Raw genomic sequence first — 22,347 nt, 5'->3', positions numbered from 1 at the left:
CTACCCAAATTCCTATATACTACCAATAGAGAATGAAAGCATTACTGTAAAGAAGAGACAGAAAATATTTTTCTGATTCCATTAGCCAGTCAATCAACCAAAAGATGAAATTCATTAGCCATGGAGTTTGCTTCATGGGACGATTTATTGTTTCCATCATATTAAAAGCATGAATGACTAATTATCCTTAGATTTTCACATGCACACAGTGCTGCAAATTATAAAAAACAAGTTTATTTTTCTGGATATGAACTCAAGGTCTCTCATCAATCTTCTTACCTTAATGTTTCTCAGATGGAAGAGAGCAGAAAGCAAAAGCTTGTTTTAAAATTATAATTCAGAAAGATGGGGTTGAAGATAGAAGCTAAGGGATCTGAAATTAATGATACTGAAACCCACAAAATGTCGTTTAAGAGTCTACCCGTGGGACTTTTGCATCTTCGAGCACTATACAGGCCATATGAAAAGAAGGATCTGTTATTTTAATATAACCCAGAGAGATCAGATTTAAAACTTAACTAGACTCAAATTTCTTCCTTTTGTCTCTCCTCAAACCTTACATTCTTAGGATGGCTCTCCTTTTACGATTTGAAGAGGTACCAAATGCTTAAGATACAATCTGAAAAGTGTCCTTTAGATAAAGTATAAAAAATATACTTGAATTGGAAAGGAAGTAAATTCTAAACTTTTCACAAGAATCCCTTAAGAAATGGTGCCATTTGCTACAATGATTTAACATTTCCAAGATTCATTTAATTCTGTAGAGAGCCAACTTCTCTTCCTTAAATCTATTTCTACCAGAACTCATGTCCCAATAACCGAGTTTCCAAGAGAGGTGTTCATACTCTTTAGTGTCTTCTGAAATTCACGACTGCTTAACTAACATGTTTCATCATGGCAACTCTGATCTGACCCACGACCACACTGACATCTCTACAGGTTACTGCAGTGCTTTAGGTCTAGACTATATAGCTTGACTTCTTCCAAAGCCCATGTTATCCAAAGGTAAACAGTATAAAGCAGACTCTGAGACAATCCTGCCTTAAAGGATTATATAGAACATGCCTTTGAAAAAACATTTATTGACCTATTCCAATGGTCAGTGAATTTATAAGAGTCCCTGACAACAAGCACTCAAAGTCTGCTCTCTGCTTCCATATACTCTAAGTCCCCTGGGGAACATGGCATTGTACATAACTAATAATGAAAAGTCTAATAAACATTTAATACTTATTAATGCTTACAAATATTTCTGTATGTGGGATCTTTAAATCATTTCATATGCATTATCTCATTTAATCCTTACCAAAACTCTCTATAGACATAAAAATATCCACAGACCTTTCCTCTCATAATAAATAATGCTATCCTTAAACTAAATGGAAATTTAGAAATCATGTAGCCCAATGTTCTCATTTTATGAATGAGAAGCGTCAAGCCCAAACAGGTTTAAGGAATTCCCAAGACTATACACCTAGTTGGTGGCAGTGGTGAGGTTATAATACAAGTTTCCTGACTTCCAGTCTACTACTCTTTCTAATGATAATGACAACAGTGACAATGAGGATAGTGGCTAATTGAGCATTTACTATGAGTAATTACTTAATCATAATACCAAGTCTATGAGTTACACCACTTGTAATTTCATTTTACAAATTAAGAAACTAAGGGAGTTAAGTATACCCAGACTACCAAAATGAAGATCCAGGCTGCAAAGACCAATCTATCACCTACCGTTTAATCATTATGTATTACATGGCTTATACATTGGTAATTTATTGTTGGTGGTAAAAATGACTCTATAATCCATAGAAGTTGGTGGTAGGATATGTGTACTAAAGTTCCTAATCATTGCCTTGCCAGTTCTATATCCTCCTAAGAGAATATTCCTTAGGATTCCAACTATATCCCAGGCTGTCGTGCTATGATATCCATCCGAGCTACTTCCTACTTATACTCCCTCCCACCCTTAGAGCTGACGAAAGAGCTCTAGAAATGGAAGCAGTTGCTAACTGAATCATTTTTATTCATTCACTAAATAGTAAGCAAGTACCATATGTCAGGCACTGTGCTAGGTGCTAAAGAGACAGGAACAATTAGGGCAAACAGAATCCCTAACCTAACGGATTCACTGTTTACCTTTTTCTTGGATCCCATGAAATGTATATATTTAAAATAAGCTTTCCTTTATTCTTGAACTGGTTTGAAGAGATTTCTGTTCCTTGCAAATAAACATAATCTTAATTAAGACAGATCGTTAGGGATCAAGCCGGCAAACAAAAAGACTTTGGAGAGAAAGTAGAATATTTGAAATTGGTTAGCAGGTTATGGCAGGGAAAAGGGACGCTCAGGTCATGGGACGCTGAGACCTCCCATGGTTTCCCAGGAAGTCAACAGTCTGAGGAATGTGGCAGCCAAGCTCATAATTAAGGTATTACCTTAAGTCATCAAGGAACAAGTTCTCACTGAGGGTGATGCTTTGGAGGACTAGGTTGTGCTGCCACTGAGCAATTTAAAGAAATTGAAGACTATGAGTCATGCGAAAGCTTTTAATGACACTGGGCAAACAAGAAAATGGGGCAAACTCTGATCCCTGGTAGAATGTAGAGCTCAAAAATCCAAGAAAACAGAACCATCGTGAGGCTATTGCAGTACTTCCCCTCTATCTGCAGCTAGATAGCTGAGTGAGTTGAAAATGAAGTGCATAAGTTGATCTTTCAAGTTATGTACTGATATTCCAGATATCTTCATAGTCTCACCGTATTTCCTTGGTAAATACAAGAGTCCTGCAAGAAATTGGGGAACGTTGATCCCTCCCATTCTCCAGAATGCTTTCCATTGTATCCTCCTTGCCAGAGAAGAGGAGCAGTCTGCTCTGCTACGTCCCATCCCATATTGAATCTTGTCTTGTGACTCAGATCTAAATAGACATGGGCTCAAAGGGAGATATGCAAAATAAAGGTAAAGAAGAAAAAAGTTATATCTAGAAGAAAAGGTAAGAGTTTTCTAGGGAATCTCTGGAAAAACAGGGAAAAACTGTATGGATATGCATTTGCATTACTTATTCAAGGACGACTAAACATTATCTTGACTGACAAATTAATTACTATAGGGCATCTCACTGGAGAGGCTTGCTTGAATGTACTAGCTAGCAGTTATTTTAACAGTTTGCTTGGTTGGCTGATGCAGATTTGGGTTTAACACTGGCTTAGATGTTATTTAAGGGCCAGAGCTGCGTTCATATAATATAAACTTCAAAGGCCGCAAAAGAAGAATGATATAGTGGGGATCTGTCACATATGCTTTCCTTATGTTTCTCACCAGGGTCCTGAGACTCTGTTCTCTCTCCCTCACATCAAGAAGAGATAGGTAAAGGAATGACTAATACCCTAAGAGAGGCTCATATGTGAGTGACTGAAGGTAGATAATTAACTATATTGAATTGGAAGTCAAGGATAGGTGGGCTCAAGTAGTGCAGAGAATCAAAACAAGTGAGTACATTTATCCCAACTCGTAGTTGTTTGGGCCTTATATTTAAGGTTCACAGAGATCACTTTATGAAGATTCTTTAGTTCTGAAGCCCTAGTGGCAAGATCATAAGCAAGCCTATAAAGGTTTGCCTGACCACCATTAGCTAAAACACACCTGAGCTTATATACCACACAGGGACTCAAAGCCATTTATTTTGGTGAATATACACAAAGACACTAAAATGTTACAACTTTTTAGGAACTACTTGACCTTTTGAGCTAAAACTAATTATTTTTAACGATTATGTATTTTTGAGAGAAAGAGAGGGATAAGGAGCAGAGAGAGAGGGAGACACAGAATCTGAAGCAGGTTCCAGGCTCTAAGCTGCCAGCACAGAGCCCGACCCTGGGCTTGAATTCATGAACTGTGAGATCATGAGCTGAACCGAAGCTGAGCCATGCAGGCGCCTGGGAGCCAAAGCTAATTCTTTAGAGATGCAGAAAACTATCTGATCTTTCAGTTAGAGTGGGAACGTATGGAGGGTTAAGTGACAAATGGCGTTTTGCCATTATGTTCTATCACAGTTGGCTCAGTGAGACCATGGATTTACTCTGAAGTTGTTTTCCAAAATCCCAAGTTTAGGCAGATCATCCACATTGGCTTCCTGACTTGTAAAGTGAGGGTTATAATGGTAAGAATGGTGAAGTGGAAGACTTTGGAGCCCTTCCCAAAATAGTAAACCAAGGCTAAATTAACTCAACTGTCAAAGAACTGAGAGAATTTGGCAAGGTGCATCCTCTCTTATCTTCTTGTTTAAGGACCCAGTTTATTCTGTGCAAAAGACTGATGGATCCTGGAAAATGGATTCCTCTCAATTTTAAAAGATTCCATTTCTGCTGCATCTCTTTGCAAGCAAATGTGCCCTGGATTTAGGTTAATTATATTATACTTTTAATATATCAATCTTTTGAATAATTTAGCGACCTGAGTAGATAACTAAAAACTGAAAACATTTAATACTATAAACCATATAACAGTGGAAGTGGGAAAGAAAAGAAAAAAACACACATAAAAGTACAGGAGTAAAGAAATGATTAAGTAATATATAAAATTTCCATGGATGTTTGTAAGTGACTTCATATGTATTATCTCATTTCACTTCCTAACAATACTGTGAGAAAAATAGGGCAGGGATTAGTACTTCCAGTTTACTGATGAACTTAAGGAGGTTAAATGAGCTGATTCATTCATTTCCATAAGTTGAATTATTGTGCAGAAATAGGTTGAGGCTCTCAACTCATCTCTATCATACATCTCTATCCTGATGCAGCCTTATTACTGGTCTCAAAGGTTCCTGATTAATTGCAGAGTCCCTTTTAAAAACACAAATCTAACCAAAAAATAATAAAATAAAATAAAACAGAAAATAATAGAAATACAAATCTAATCAAGTCACTCTCCTACTTAAAATCCACTGTTTCCCATTTCATCTCCAGCCTCCAGCATGGTACTCTGCACGGAGAAGGGTCTCCATATATATTTGTTGAATAAGTGAAATATTACTAAATTAATGCTGTAAATAAGTAGTTGAGCTTGACTATGAACCTAGACCTCTTCATTCAGAGTGCACAAAGAGAAAGCTTAAGAGATTCCAAATCCAGACACAGACTCACTAAGAAGTGCATGAATGATATAGAGCCCAAGTTTGGTTAAGGAGGTAAAGTAGTAGGCTCTCAAGAGTTGCTAGTATTTCAAATATAGTTTCTCTGCTAGGATCCAGTGCTCCAACATCTAAAACCAAATATAAGACATACAAATATATGGAGGTATAAGATGAAATCCATACAAAGCAGAAATATCAAGTCACTGTCAATTCTGAAAGGGAAAGGAATATTTTCTTCATATCTCCTAAACTCCTAATAGACTCCACTTCAAATGGATTTGGTTTAGTGTCCTGTCAGGAAGAATTATGTAACAACAACATTCCTTTTAGATACTGGTACCCGAGCATACTTACTATTTCTAGTCAACAGCTGAGCTGACTAATTGATATCTTACCAGAGCCTCAAGCTGAAAATTAGAAAACCATCAGTTCTGGATCAGATGTTTCAGGACAACGACAGAAGTTTCACAGACAACTACCAAAAACAAAAATGAATTTCTTATACCAAATTAAAGGACATCTTCAAACCTACCTAATGCACATACTATAGGTAAAGGTTTGAGTGGCCTGCAAAAGACCTTCTGAGAGTTCTGGATATTTACTGACTGCTGCAGCTTTTGCTGCTACTGCTAATGATAACAGAAGAAGCCACTATTTAATGCATAGTGTTTGCCAGCCATGAAATAAACCCTTTCATGCATTCTCTTATTTAATTCTGACCCCATCCCTGTAATATTAGTTACTATTATTACTCCTATTTCATAAATGGGGCTGTGAGAGGTTAAATAACTTACAGATGCTCACGCTAAATAGAAGTGGTGACTTGAATCCCTTTGGTTGAGCCGACTCTGAAACCTATGTTCTTAATGACTCTACTATACTAGCTGAGTATCTCAGTCTCATGCAATGCATACAATTCTTCTTTTACTTGGGACCTAAGAAACTGGCAGCCCAGGCCTCAGAGTCAAACACTCCAGATACATTCACATTCTACCTTGTCCAGAGTTTGATTTCTTTCAGGACCTATACAGTTCTTCCAAGGACTCACAGACAATAGAGAAAATACCACATGCACACACCACTGGGTAGAAAGATGTAAGTGTTAATTATCTTGTCATTTGGGGCTGCTTTTATACGCCTCTGTATAGTTACTTGAATTTTATGTATCATTTCTTTAAGATTTTTTATAGACCACTGAGCATCTAAAGAAAAAAAAGAATTAGGGGGATGGTATAGCACAAGACATAGAATAGAATTCTTTCTTCTAAAGTAAAATAAATGTCCACGGAAAGTTTCTTGACAGACAAATTACTGACAATCAGAAATGAAACGTTAAAACTCTAAATCAATGAACTTTAGTGGTTCCACGGTATGGGAAGAAAAAATCCCAGTGCTAATGTAGTTATTGGAGGTACTGTCATGCCCTACAAATGTTGGCTTCAAGCTGATCCTAAGTCTGAAAGGCTACCACCAATATATCAAATAGCTATTCAGATACTGTACCGGCTCCCTGGAACTACTTTTGCATGGATCACAAACTCTGTTTCCACCCGTTCATTAAGCGATCTCTTCACCTCTGAGTCTTAGTGGAAAGCTAGCTCTCTGCTACGGAAACCAATTTGCCTATAGTCCCCTCAAATAGAAGTTGCTCCTTCTTTGACATAAAATGTACTTCAGAATCAGGCCATAACATGGGCATCTTCCTTCCTCCCCCATGCTTCTCCTAGACCATCACTCCTCTTCCTCAAGGCTCATATATGTTAGCTTTATCACCTCCATTCCTCTTTATCTTTTAACTCTGACAAAATGCAGTTATGCAGTCCTTCCCAATCATTTATCAGACTTAGTTGTTGAACCAATGACATTTGTTGGTTGCCTACTCCTCCTCTTTCTATATATAGAGTGAGGGTCTACTCTTTTCTCCAAACTCAGAAATGGATGACTTCATACAAACTAGCAAAAAACAATCTTGATTCATCCAGCCAATCATTATGATTTCATCCTCCTAGAAAATAACTGGTTAAGGCAGAGGCATGTAAAACAATTCTGGCTAAACAGACGCATGGAATCTGGTGGACTATTTCTAGAAAAAGTTCTGTGGCTGCTAGATATTATCATTTCTGAATATAATCCCTGGAATTGTATTTGTTTCTGAATGATGAGATTATGATGATTTTTATTTTCTTTTTCTTTTCTCCCCAAAAAAATTCCACGAAAAGAAGTTTTTTTTCTGCAAAATATAAAATTTTGTAAGTTAAAGTACTGAATATGTTTATATTCAGGTTTTTAAAGGCCCTGTCTGCTATTTTCAACATTTCTGTTATCAGTAGGTCTATTTCTATTGCCTGTCTTTTCTTCTTATGGGTCACATTTTTCCTGTTTCTTTACATGTCAAATATTAGCTTTTTGCTGTGCAATTGTCAATGCTATGTGGTTAAGAGTCTGAATTTTTGTGTGTGTTCCTCTTCCTTCAAAGACAGTCGAGTTGTGTTTTGGCAGGCAATTATTTTATGGGAAGATTACCTTTATCTTGTCAGGTCTCATTTAACTAGGCTTTGTTAGGGTGGATCAAGATTGGCTCTTACTCTAGAAATTGAGCACTCTTAAGGTCTAACTTTTTCGGGTCCTACTGGATGCACAGGATAACTAGCTGGTCTCTCAACTCTGGTTGGTCAGAATTCCAATGTGTCTTAGCACTCTGGGACCTCTGGCATTGCTATTAAGCTCACAGATCCTCAGAGGCTGTTCTCTGTCAAGCATCACAGAATTTTACCCTGCACATGGCAACTTAGTGTTTCACCAAGGGCTCAAGGGCTCTCCGATGAAGACTTCTAGACCTACTTCTTTAAACAACTCCTTGTTCTCTCATATTTTGCCCCACAAATCCCAGCTGCCTCACCAGCCCTATATGCTGATCTCTATTCTTTATTTTATTTTGTTTTTTCAGTATAAAACACTGCTTTTTATATGGAAACTACTTCCCTGTGCTGAAGTTTGGTTAGTACCCCAGACAGAAAACAAGAGTGATTGTCAGGTTTATCTTGTGCATTTCCCCTTTCTCAAAGATCACAGCTTTGTGCTGTCTGCTATCCAAAGCATGAAATGAATTGCTTTATAAAGTTTATCCAGTTTTACAGTTATTGATAACAGAAAGGTAACTTTGAAACCTGTTACTCTGTGGTGACCCAAACTGGAAGTATCTAGTAAGTAATTAATTAAACAGCATAGCCAATAAAACCTTAATTTCTAGCCATCAAGAGTCAAGTAAGGGAAATCGACAAGCAGTAAAAATAAAAAGGTGGGGAAGAAGCATTAGCAGATTTTTAATATTTTCCACTATTTCAATTCTCTTAGAATCAAAGAATTTCAACTTGTCATAGCATTTTTGTTCATTTTCCTTTCTCACTGACAGCACAATGAATACCAGAACACTCTTTATTCTTCCTTCTTTTTCCTAACCAGAACTAATTTTGTGTTCAACTCCAAGGGGATGATTCATGATGAATCAACTTTCCCAATAACAATGGTCCTCTATCCCTTTTCCAGATACTCAACCTCCTGACCTCCTTTAGAGCTGGAGGTGACCGTACAACTGTACTGAGACATACAAGGAAGTCTGTTAGGAGTCTCCTAAAAAGGTTTTAATTACCTTAATAAAAGGAGTAAGTGACACTGGCCTCTTTTTCCTGTCTTAAATGTGAATCTTCTCTTCTTCTTTTTTCTTTTTTTTATTGAATTATAGCTGACATACAATATTATATTCATTTCAGGTGTACAACATAGTGATTTGACAATTGCGTGCAATGCAAAATGCTCACTACAGGTGTGGTTACCACGCCATCATACAAAGTTATTACAATATTAGCGACTATACTCCCTAAGCTCTAATTTTCATCTCTGTGACTTTTCTTATTTTATAACTGGAAGTGTGAATCTCTTAGTCCTTATCACCTACTCATCCCTCCCCCACCCAGTGGTTTTTTTAGACCATTCTAACATTTTCTATTTTTACCTCCAATAGAAAGGATTTCTGATTCACGAATGCACACACATTTCTTTTAGACTAAGAGTTTGCAGATAAGATGTAAAAATAGCCTTAAAATATAATATAAAAAAAGTGGTTGGGAACTGCATTCTTCTGAAGTCTTTACATTAATCAGATTTTGTTTGGTGTCTATTAAATGCATGTCTGACTTATCTCCCCCTCTAGATTGCAAATTTGCTTGTGGCCAGAGATCTCTGTTCTATATGTGGCCCTAGGTACTCCGGGTGCTCCAATCAGCTTGACGACAGACATCCTTCAAGTGGTCTCCTGTATTTGTCTACTCTACCAGGAACAAAGACCCCACAGACCTCAACGTCTTGGTTTTCACAGAAGTGAGTATGCAGGTAAGACAAACAAGTGAAGGGATGGTTCACTAACTCACGTTCACATTCTCTGACATCCAAGTTGAACTGCTGCAATGCCCCCAAGGTGAGCTGTCTAACTTCTGCTTCCAGCAGCAGCTGCATCAAGGATGTGGCTAAATGCTTGCAAGCCGACATACATGCTGTCTGGGCCACCTTTCCCTGAAACACAAGAGCACAAATCATGTTAACAGATTAAAATTACATTCCAACACAAATTCAACAATTTATTTTTCGATCAGGGATTTCTTTAAGGTCTTCTCCATCATGATATCCTTGGCATTCAATAATCTTGGATTAACAAACACCTGGTGGTAAACATCTTAAATATGAGCTTCATCATCCTGAGTTATGTAACATTAAACTGAAATTCATAAAGCCCAGCTATTTAATATTCAAGCACTTTTACCTAAATCAACAATAGATAAACAATATTCAAAATTTTCATTAAACTGAGGATTTTTTCCACAGAGAATACATTTTAAAAAGTCCCTTCCAAAATTACAGTTCTTAAAAGCAAATGTAAACAACATGCTCTAATTTATCTAGAAACCAAAGTGTTTACTGCTCTATGATTTAACACATACACACACAAAGAACAATTAAAGTTTCCTGAAAAAAAATAATTAAAAAGATGAATTTTGTTTTCTTAAAAAATGAACACTTAGGGGCTCCTGGTAGGCTCAGTTGGTGAAGCATGTGACTCTTGCTCTTGGGGTTAAGTTTGAGCCCCACATTGGGTTTTGAGATTACTCAAAAAAAAAAAAATAAAATCTTTTTAAAAAATGAACAATGAGATTTATAAACATAAACTGTAAGCTAATTTTATTTAAGTTTTTTAATGTTTATTATTTATGAAGAGAGACAGAGAGAGAGAGAGAGGGAGAGAGAGAGACAGAAACAGAGAGCAAGCAAGGAAAGGGCAGAGAGAGAGAGGGAGACACAGAATCCAAAGCAGGCTCCAGGCTCTGAGCTGTTAGCATGGAGCCCAACGCAGGGCTTGAACTCACAAACCATGACACCATGACCTAAGCCGAAGTCGGACGCTTAACTGACTGAGCCACCCAGGTGCCTCTAAGCTAATTTTTAAATTATTGATATTAAAATTTATATTTTACTATCTTCTTTAAAGGATCCAATCACTTTGCATCTTAGTCCCCGATCTAAGTTATAAACCAGAGAAGATAAATCCACTTTTATCCCCAGATATTTATCCATTAATTTATTTATCATCTATTCTGGTGATAACATGTTTCAGAAAGTCTGATATCTCAAATTAGTCAGTGGATCTTTCTATTTTGAAATTATGAAATATTTCATACAGAAAGGTATACAGAATAATATGACGAATACTCATGTATCCACTAAACAATATAAATATAGTTTCAGCCCCTGTGTGACCTCCTTAATCATCTTCTTCCTCTCCCTAGAGGCGACCATTATTGTTGCTAGGTACACCAACTAAATTTTTAAAATACTATTATAAAGTTATATGTAAGTATATAATAAAAATCATATTATTTTATGTATTCTGAAACTTTCTATAATATCATACAGTATGTCTTTCTGCAATTTGCTTTCTTGGTTCAATATTATAAATGTGAGTTTTTAAAAAATGTAATGCAGGTAGCTGCAGTTTATTTTTTAATTATCCCACAGTATTTCATTTTAGGAGTATACCACAATTTACTTACCTATGTCTACTCTTCTCTTGTTGGAGACTTAGGATGTGTTTCTCTCTATATATACATAAACATACATAGATATACATATATACTTTTTTCTATTATAAATACAGTAGGTCATGGAGTAATGTAAGTCTAGTAAGAATTCATGAAAATGCCAGATTCTGACTACAATGTCTTTAATATTTTTCCCATATGTTTCACTGGGCCAGGGCCTTCCTCAAAAGTAGCAGGCTTTAAATTAAAAAAAAAAATAAATAAACAATACCACAATGAATTTTGAAACTTGTGTACCTTTTTATATACTTTGGATAATTCCTTTGAGATTGTTTCCTTAGACCTCATTAGGGTATCAGTACTGTGATTCATAATGCATATGCGTATATAAGAAGACCATAGGTGGAAACTAGATTCCTAAATGTCTCACTAAAAACTGCTTTGCTTAAGGTATGTGCTGATTTACAATATCCCCACATTTTTATGAGAGTATCACTAACTGCATAATTGCTAGCAATGACTACTATATACATTTTTCTCCTAATTAAATAGGAGATATTTTATGATTTTATGTCTTTGATTACTTTGTGAGATTGAATGTTTTCCAAGTTTTTATTTATTTGACTAAAATATTATTTTATGGCATAAAAATAACAGAGTAAAAAACAATGCCCTATTCTGTATACATACTAGAAGTGTTCCTCATCTCTATGCTTCTGTTTATGTGTTCTGCAGATCCACACTTTGGATGACTTAAGACAAAAAATGGAAACACCTAAGTTAGGGAGTACTGTACAGGCCAAGTGGGAAAGAGGCAATGGAAGCACACAGAAGAGTTATATTATGGATGAAATCCCCAATAAGTGGCTTGCTTTCAGTTAAACCCACTGGAGACCTGGAACAGGCACCACACCAAGGAGAGCCATGGAGTGCAACACACTTACAGGCTCTGGGTGAACAATCAGAGGGGGCAGATCAAAGCTGGGCAGAGCCCTGTGGGTTGTCAACAATGAGAGCAGGAGTGGAGTGGAGGAAGGAAGATGAGATTACAGCAGATGCCCAGAGATAGCAGTGCAGATCAGAAGGGTAAGAAACTGTCATCTCTTGGGCATTACTCTATGCTCAAGATTTGCCTCAACCTAAGCAGTTGACATCTTTTGCTATTTCACTTAATTCTCAGAATTACCACAAGAAGTTGGTATTATTTTTTTCTTGTAGATAAATAAACTAAGGTTCTCTGTGAAGTTCAGAAAATTAGACAAGCTCATATTGGTATTTCCACCCAGTCCTAAATCTGTATCTTTCCACTACACCATCACCTAAAAAGCAATAGTAAATCTTACGCTGTCTTACACTGAAACACTGAGCAAACACTGGTCCAGGTGACAAGGTTAACGGGTTACTCAAGGCCTAGACGAGGCCCAAGCAGGTGAGACAGTGGTAGTTCAGGAGCCAGCTCTTCAAATACTGAATATCAGAAGGGACAGAATTTTCAACTGTAGCCTAACATAATTATCTAGGCCAAGACAGATACTTAAAGGACCCGGAAAGCTGAACATGGAGATGTGAAAATCAAACAGCTACATGCCCCATTAAGCCAGAGGCTGAAGAAGATAGCATGGAAAAGGCTTCTTTCAGTGGCCAAAATAGATTGCCAAGGAGAAGCAAAACTGGACCGGTAACATGAAAAAAAGATAGCTCCAAGTCAGAAATTCCCAATTTTTAATCTCCACTTACCAGCCGTGCAATTTGGGACAAGTTAGGTGATACTTCTGATTCCTTATCCATCTCAAAGTAGTAAACAGCTTATTAATCTTAACATAGTCACAAGAAACAAAGATTTGGCTTTCACTCCATATCAACATATATCAATCAATAAAGCTAAATGCACTTACACATGATCATGCATTATTCTCCTCTAACATACAGTGTTATTTAACTGCCCTCCACTTTTCACCTGATTTCTCCTCAAGCTAATTATTTCCAAACAAAATGATAACCGCAGAAAAGCATGTGTTCCTTGTAAATATTTTTCTAACTCTAGAAAGCATTTTGGAACTTTTCTAATTCACAGTCCATTACCCATTCTCTCTTTCACTTCTAGTTTCCAGTACTGCCACTCTGCTCATAGGTGTTCTAAGAAAGGATAAACACAGGCTCGGGCAGTAACAACCAACACATCACTCTCTTCAGTAAGTAATCTTATTATGAAGCAGATTCTTTCTAAGAACATATAGCCAATGTCTCTGGCACAGGGTAAGAATTTGGGACTTAGGAAAACCTAAACTGATGAAATGTCCCATAAAAATGCCTTTGGGGTACCTCTAGGAAGACTTTCAAATCAGCCTAATCACACGTAAGCTTTATCTCAGGAGGCCGTAATAGTGTCCTACGTGTACAGAGAACACACAAGAATAAAGGTAGAATGCCAGACAAGATGAAAAATGAGCTAAGAATTGTCATCATATTTTGAATATACAAGGAACCTGGGGTGCAGGGCGGTTTGGGTCACATGGTCTTAGAACTAGCTCAACAGGCAGTATCATGCTGCCGCTCGATGCATCTACATTTATATCCTCCAAGACAGCCAATAAATATCACCTAAATGAATTCAAAGTCCACGACCACCCCCTACCAAAGCATTTTAGTTCATAGTATTTTTCAATTTAGTTACTTTTTTTTTTTTTTTTTTTAGTTTCAAGAAGGGGGAGAGGAGTAAAGGGGTGACAAGTTCATAATGTTAATTCAAAATCAGGCTTATGGCCATAGTGAGAACTATCATCACTGGGCATGAGTCAAGACCCATGAAAATACTTTTTTGTTTTTTCGTTTTTATTTTTTGTTTTTTTTTTCTTTTTTTTAATGTTTTTTTTTTTTTTTCCTAGGAGAGAGAGAGAGAGAGAGAGAGACAGCGTGAACAGGGGAGGGTCAGAGAGAGAGGGAGTCACAGACTGAAACAGCCTCCAGGCTCTGAGCTGGCAATCAGCACAGAGCTCGACGCGGGGCTCGAACCCACGAACCGCGAGATCATGACCTAAGCGAAAGTCAGATGCTTAACCGACTAGGCCACCCAGGCACCCCTGAAAATACTTTTTTGATTTTCACCACGTAGCTCTTTGATAACAAATCAACTCACTCACTCCAAAACATACCCAGATTCATATTCTCTAATTCAAATTATCCTTTCTACCTCCTCCTCTACTTACTGTCTTCCTTCCTATCATAATACTTTACACAGAGTGATATACTGCACTGTCATATAAGGCATGTACAAATAAACATTAAAATTTTTTAAAAAGAAAAGCATATGGTTTGAAAGGCAAGAAACTATGGCATCAAAACTGCAAAGTAGGTACACACTGATACCTAACTTTCTGTCTTGGAGGTATCTAATTCTCTCTACAATAATGGAGATATCCATTGTTTCTTACACAAAGACACAAACACAATTAAGACAAATGCTTAGAAATCTTAGAGATTCCTTTAAGAGACACAGAGAAAGCTCTGTATTCATTACTTTCTTTTCTTTCTTTTTTTTTTTTTTTAATGCTTATATTTCAGACAGAGACAGAGTGTGAGCAGGGGAGGGGCAGAGAAAGAGGGAGACACAGAATCTGAAGCAGGCTCCAGGCTCTGAGGAGTCAGCATAGAGCCCAACATGGGGCCTGAACGCACGTAGGGGGAGATCATGATGTAAGCGGAAGTCAGATGCTTAATCGACTGAGCCACAAAGGTGACCCAGTATTCATTACTTTCAATTACAATGTACTTCAATTACACAACACTAAGTTCTATGTCACAGTACACAAATGAATAGAGGTGAAGAGCTTAGAGAAAGCATTGCCATCATCACTATCTCTACAACCATCACCAGACTGCCTGCCTCCATTTATCGAGCATTGACTATGTCCAAATGTTTTGAACATGTTCTCACATAATTCTTCCAAGAACCCCATGAGGTATTTAATCCTTGATTTATAGATGTGAGTACAGAGGGGTTATGCTATTGAGTGTATCTTGCAAGTAGTGAAGCTGGGATGTGAAGCCAGCCCTGTCAGACACCAAGACTTAATAATCATTTGATTCTGCTTCCCAGTAAAGGGACTTTGGTAATTGCTATGTGTTTCTGTTGCTCCATGACTTGGGATAAGGGAATGAGGAGGACAAGATCACACAAATCTGAAAGGCCAGGATACTGAGCAAGAGGTTTTTTTTCTCCCTTCTCCATTAAGGAAGCATCAAAAGGAAGCATCACAGTAGGTACTGAGAATGGACTCCAAGCACAACTCTCCGTCAGCCTACTGAGATCAGACCCTGAGTCCAAGATCACCGAGGATCTTGGCTTACTCACTGCAAATGGCCAAAGCCAAACTTCTCTTTCTCTGGATAATCTTAGCAAGTTTCAAGTCAGACAAATGCACAGTGCCAGGAACTGTTCTGTGAAAGAGAGCTGTCTTTTTCACACCGACTTTCTCTTCTGCTTTTGCTTCCTGAATAACACTCCCTTGCTTACATTTTGGTTTTGTAAAACTTTTCTTTCTCAAGTCATTTAATGAGTTATTTCACTGTGAAACAGAAAAGTTCAGATGCAGAAACTAACTGATCTAGCAAGGCAAGTAAGAACTCCACAGAAATAACATAAAGCCATCCTAGAAATTGCTCCCTTTGTAGAGACCTGGTGCCTCTGCTCCCTTAACCTTCCATTCTGACCTTTACTGTAGGCATTGCCTTTCATATGGACCCTGGTCTCATTTCTGCTGGCCCCAGGGAACTTGCTTTTTGATTGGTCTCTAAATTGCTTTCCTTCACTGAACAGGAAGCTACCTTGTTCCTTTTCCCTCAATAGCCCATCGCTATCGATGCGGCCACTTCATTCCAGAGTGCTAAGTCTCCTATTTATTTATCATGGACATTCAATAAATTACATTGGAGGACTAGAACTCTGGGTCTTCCCATAAGTTTTTGTCATCTGAGACAAATGCCTGGAACTTTGGTTCCCAGGTGTGGCAGAAGTCCTCCCACGAACAAATTTTTACTTGACCATTATACTTAAATCATCTAAAAAATCACACATCTGGGGTGCCCGGGTGGCACAGTTGGTCTAGCAACTGACTCTTGATTTCAGCTCAGATCATGATCTCACAGTTCCTGAGATCGAGCTCCACATCAGGCTCTATACTGACAGCGTGGAGCCTGCTTGGGATTCTCTTTCTCTCTCTCTGCTGCTCCCTTGACTCATGCTTTCTCTCTCTCAAAATAAATAGATAAACTTAAAAAACTATATCACACATCCAAGTCGATTTTCCCACAACTGAATTTATGTCTTTACAATCCTGTCCAAAGAACATTCTTAAAGTTAATTAGAGAAACTGTATAAATAGCCACTCACTAAAATCATGCACAAATCCCCATTCTAAACAAACAAAAGTTTCCTAACAGCTAAAACAAACAAACAAATAAACAAACAAACAAACAAAAAGTGAATCCCAAAGATGGTAGGTGGTCAAAATATCCTGGACAACATAGGTAGTGTCATTTGAGCCATTAGTAGAGCCTACAATGAGATGGTGACCCCCTAGTAATTAGAATGAAGAAAAGCATTAAACAAATAAGGGAAAACAATCTCTACCTTACTTGTCAAGAAAAAATTGAGAAGTCCAAAGAAAAAAAGCATAGTCCAAACAAAGCTTGGAGCATATACTACTCAGGATGTGGATGGAAGGAGAAGTCAGAGGAGGGATTTACTGGTTCTGAGACTTAGCCACTTGCTTCGCTTTCTTATTCTCAGTCACCTTTCAAGAAACACAAGAAATCTTTAAAAACAACAACGCTGTTTGCTAAGCATGCTTTTATTGAGGTATAATTACGAACAGTACATGTGCAAATCTTAAGAACATAGCTTGATGATAAAAACCTATAAAACTGCCATCCAGATCAAGATACAGAGCACTTCCATAAACTCAAAAGTTCCTCGTGGCTCTTTCAAATCAGTAGATCCACCCACTCCATGAAATAACTACTGACTTATAGCCACATAGATTAGTTTCCTGTTCCTGAACTTTATATAAAAAGAATCCTGTAGTATTCTTTTGTGCCTACCTTTTTTAATTCAGAATGTTTTTGAGATTCATCCATGTTACTACATGTNATATGAATAAATCACAATTTGTTTATTCATTTTTTTCTAGTGGCATATATTTGGGCTGTTTCTATTTGGGAGCTATTATGAATAAAGGCTTTGAGTGGAAATTCACTTTCCTTGAAAAAAATACTCAGGAGTGAGATTGTTAGATCACAGACTAGCTGTACATTTAATTTTATCAGAAACTGCCGAAGTTTTGGGGTGCCTGGGTGGCTCAGTCAGTTGATTGTCTGACCGTTGATTTCGGCTCAGGTCATGATCTCAAGGTCGTGGGATCAAGCCTCCTTTGGGGCTCTGAACTTATCATGGAGCCTGCTTAAGATTTGCTTTTTCCCTTTGCCCCTCTCCCCCACTAGTTTGCACTCTCTCCCTCTCTTTCTCAAATTAAAAAAAAAGAAAGAAAGAAAAGAAAAGAAACTGACAGTTTTTCAGAGTGATTGTGCCATTTCACACTCTCATGAGCAATGTATGAGAGCTATTCCACAGCCTCTCCAATACGTGGTACTGTAAGTCTTTTTCATTCATACTATTTGCCAGTGTATAGTGGTAATTACTATAGTTTCAATTTGTATTCCTTCATGAGCAATTCTGTTAAAGCATTATTTTCATATACATACTGGTTGAATGGATATCCTCTTTTAAAAAGTACCTGTTCACGTTTCTTGTCCATATTGGTAGTGGATGGAGTTGGGGATTAGCTAATATATTTTTATTTATTTATTTTTAAGTTTTTACTTAAATTCCAGTTAGTTAACATACAGTGTAATATTAGTTACAGGTGTACAATACAGTGATTCAGGATAGGCACCTTTGTTGAAAATCAAGTGACCACATGTGTGGGTATCTATTTTGGGACGCCCTATTCTATTCCATTGATCTTTTAGTCAAACTTTATGCCAACACTTCACTCTCTGCCTTACTAAAGCTTCACATAGTAAATATAGAAATCAGGCAGTATAAAGTTCTCTAACATTCTTCGTTTTCAAAATAGTCTTATTTTAGGTTTCTGAATGTTCACATAAATCTTAAAAATAGCTTATTAATATCTATGCTCATTTACTTCAAGACTGGTATATCTATTACAACTCTCCATACACAGAAGAAATGTTAATTCATCATATATCATGGATGCCTTAGGGCATTGAGGTTTAAATCTCACCCAGAAGCCTGGCAGAGAAGAGCTGCTATAGATTAACTTTGGGAGAATTGACATTTTAATAATATTGACTCCACAAACAGAGTAAACCTTTCTATTTAATTAGATCTTTAATTTTGTTTGGTAATGTTTTGAGTGGACAAGTTTAGCACATATTGTGTTCGTTATAGTGTTTCCTATTTTTTGTTGTTGTATACTACACTGATTTATCATTTCAGAGTCTAATTCATCTTTATTAGTACATAGAAACAGACTTGTTTTTTGCATAGTGACCTTGTATCTTATGATCTTGTTAAACTTAGTTCCACTACCTTTTTTTAAAGATCTCATAGGAGGCAAGGGAAACAAAAGCAAAAATGAACTATGGGGGGCCTCATCAAGATAAAAAGCTTCCAGACAGCGAAGGAAACAACAAAACTACAAGGCAGCCTATGCAACAGGGGAAGATATCTGCAAATGACATATCTGATAAAGGGTCAGTATCTAAAATCTATATAGAATTTATCAAACTCAGCATCCAAAAAACCCAAATAATTCAGTGATGAAATGGGCAGAAGACATGAATAGACACTTTTCCAAAGAAGACATTCAGATGGCTAACACGTATATGAAAAGATGCTCAACATCACTCATCCTTAAGAAAATACAAATCGAAGCCACATTGAGATACCACCTCACATCTGACAGAAGGGCTAAAATGAACAGTACAGGAAACAACAGATGTTGGCAAGGATGTGAAGAAACGTGAACACTTTTGCACATTTGGTGGGAATGCAAAGTGGCGCAGTCATTCTGGAAGACAGTATGGAGGTTCCTCAAAAAGTTAAAAATAGAACCACGCTATGACCCAGCAATTGCACTACTAGGTATTTATCCAAAGGATACAAAAATGCTGATTTGAAGGGGCAGATGCACCCCAATAGTTATGGCAGTGCTATCAACAATAGCCAAATTATGGAAAAGGCCCAAATGTCCATCAGCTGATGAATGGATAAAGAAGATATGGTGTGTGTACACACACACACACACACACACACACACACACACACACACACAATGGAATACTACTCAGTGATGAAAAGGAATGAAATCTTGCCATTTGCAACAATGTGGATGAAACTAGTGTGTATTACACTAAGAGAAATAAGTTAGTCAGAGAAAGACAAGTATCATTTGATTTCACTCATATGTCAATTTAAAAACAAAACAGATGAACACGGGGAAGGGAAGGAAAAGTAAAATAAGATCAAAATAGAGAGGGAGGCAAACTATAGGAAACTTTTAAATACAGAGAACAAATAGGGTTTTTGGAGGGGAAGTGGGTGGGTATGGGCTAAATGGGTGATGGGCATTAAGGAGGCACTTACTGGGATTACCACTGGGTGTAACATGTAAGTGATGAATCACTAAATTCTATTCCTGATATCAATACTAAACTGTATGTTAACTAACTTGAATTTAAATTTAAAAAAACTATGGTGTTGAAGAAAGTTTTAAAAACAAAGATCCTTTAGGATTCTCTATATCAGCAATTGTGTTATCTTTTCAAAAAAGAAAAAAGTTTCAGCAGAGAAGGACAAATATCATATGTTTGCACGTATAGGAGGATTGGGAGGAACTTGACGGAGGAACAAGGGGGAGAAGAAGGGCGGAAATGGTGGGGGAAAGGGAGAGAGGCAAACCATGAGAGACTTTTGAATGCTGACAAAAACTGAGGACTGATGGATGTGGGGGAAGGGGGGGACGGGCATGGAGGAGGACACTTGTGGGGATGAGCACTGAGTGTTATGTGGAAACTAATTTGACAATAAACTATTAAAAAAAAAAAAAAAAGAAAAAAAAAGAAAAAAGTTTCATTCTCCCCCCTTTCAATGAGCACTTTTTAAAATTTCTGTTACTTGCCATTTTGCATTAACTAGCTCCAATAGTGTGCTGAATTGGAATGCTAAGAGAAGACATACCTGTCTTGTTCCTGATCTTAGAGGTCAAACATTCAATCTTTCACCATTAAGTAAAATGTTAGCTGTCAGTTTTCATAGATACCTTTTTATTAGATTAAATAAGACTAGATTTGTCTGCTGAGAAGTTTTGTGAGTTTTTTTGTGACAGGGTGTCCATTTCTGCTAAATGTTTTCTCTGCATCTCCTGAGAGAGTCTCTCTCTCACACATACACATGTACACACATAAAATAATCTTCTTTCTTTCTTTTTTTTTTTAGTTTCTTCTTAATTTATTTTTTTTAGAGAGTGAGCACAAGCAGGAGAGGGGCAGAGAGACAGGGAGACAGAATTCAAAGCAGGTTCCATGCTGTCAGCACTCAGAGCCTAGCACAGACCTCAAGCTCATGAACCAGAGATCATGACCTCAGTTGAAATTAAGAGTCAGACATTTAACTGACTGAGCCACTCAGGTGCCCCAAATAAACTTATTTCTAATAAAGAAATTAAAGTTGTATCTTATAACCTTCCAATGAAGAGAGACTCCAGACTTGGATTATTTCACCAGTGAATTCTATCAAGTACTAATCAAAGAAATTAAACCAACTCTAGACAAAATCTTTCACAAAATGGAGATGGAGGAGAAAACGTTTCTAAACTCATTTTATGAGATCACCATTACCCTGGTGGCAAAATCAGAGACAAAGACGATACAAGAACAGAGAACTATAGCCCAACGGCCTACATTATGTCTAAGTGGGGTAATTACATAAAGATGTCTTATAATTTCTCATTTACTTCTGTTGCAGACGGCAAACATAGTTGGTAAGATTTTACTCCTTTTAAATTTATTGAGACTTGTTTAATGGTCCAGGATATGCTCTAGCTTAGTCAATGTTCCGTGTACACTAAAAACTGTTGGCGGTGGTAGAATGCCAATTAAGTCAAGTTGTTTTACTGTGGTTCAAGTCTTCTATACCCTTATTGGTATTCTGTCTACTTGTTTCATTGGTTATGGAAGGAGTGTTAAAATAGTTAATGGTAATTGTGAATCTGTCTATTTATCCTTCCAGTTCTGTCAATTTTTATTCATGAAGTTTGAAGATCTGAGTTACTGAGAGCAGACACCTTAAAGCTTCTGTACCATCCTCATTCTCTCCTTTCCTTCTGGGTCTCCAACAACGTAAGTGTCATTGATTCATTCATTGATTCATTCATTGATTCATTCATTCATTCAGACAGCATGAGTGGGGAAGGGGCACAGAGAGAGAGAGAGAGAGAGAGAGAGAGAGAGAATCTCATGCAAGCTCCACGCTGCTTGCGCAGAACCAGATGCGGGGCTTGAATTCATAAAACCACGAGATCATGACCTGAGCTGAAATCAAGAGTCGGACACTCAACCGACTGAGCCACCCAGGCACCCCATGTGTTACATCTTTCAACTTGTTCCATCTCTCTTCTCTTCTTCGTTTTTTAAAATTAAAAGTATCTATTTTTTCTTTTCTCTATGTATTTATGTTTTGGTGTTTTCTATAGACCTTCGAATTAACTTATCTTGACGTCTGCTTTGTTGAATCTCTGGTCAAACATATTTAATCCATTTTTAAGAGCTCACATAATGAGCTCTTCATTACAAACCCTGTATTTTGCTATTCTAAAACACACATTTGATTCTTAATATTTGTTCAAATAATTGTGTGTGTGTGTGTTTTGTCCATTATTTCCTCTGTTCTCTTTAACATAATAATCAATTATTTTGAAATCTCTACTAGCATATCTGGATTATCTAATGATCTGCTTCTATTGACTGTTTTTACTTTTGATTTCAGGTCAGTTTTTCTGCTTATTATCATGTTAAGAAACTTTGTTTTGTGAAAAAAAAAAAAAA

The 22,347-nt window shown here is 37.1% G+C and overlaps 1 protein-coding gene and 1 pseudogene across 1 annotated transcript in view; both read right to left on the bottom strand.

Moving 5' to 3' along the window:
• Positions 1 to 22,347, bottom strand: part of EXOC6B (exocyst complex component 6B) — a 594,589-nt gene that overhangs the window by 165,555 nt on the left and 406,687 nt on the right. The window contains exon 19 of the mRNA XM_077766295.1: positions 9,562 to 9,703. Within this exon, the coding sequence (XP_077622421.1) occupies positions 9,562 to 9,703 (142 nt within the window). The remainder of the gene's footprint in view (positions 1 to 9,561; positions 9,704 to 22,347) is intronic.
• LOC144233506 (ATP synthase F(0) complex subunit C2, mitochondrial pseudogene) overlaps positions 16,965 to 22,347 on the bottom strand; it is a 29,526-nt pseudogene continuing 24,143 nt past the window's right edge.

Source organism: Crocuta crocuta, unplaced genomic scaffold (assembly GCF_008692635.1).
Source record: "Crocuta crocuta isolate KB4526 unplaced genomic scaffold, BGI_CrCroc_1.0 scaffold113, whole genome shotgun sequence".
In the NCBI taxonomy this organism is placed as follows: Eukaryota; Metazoa; Chordata; class Mammalia; order Carnivora; family Hyaenidae; genus Crocuta; species Crocuta crocuta.
The sequence above is the reverse complement of the archived record's forward strand: the minus strand, read 5'-3'. Positions and strand labels throughout refer to the sequence as shown.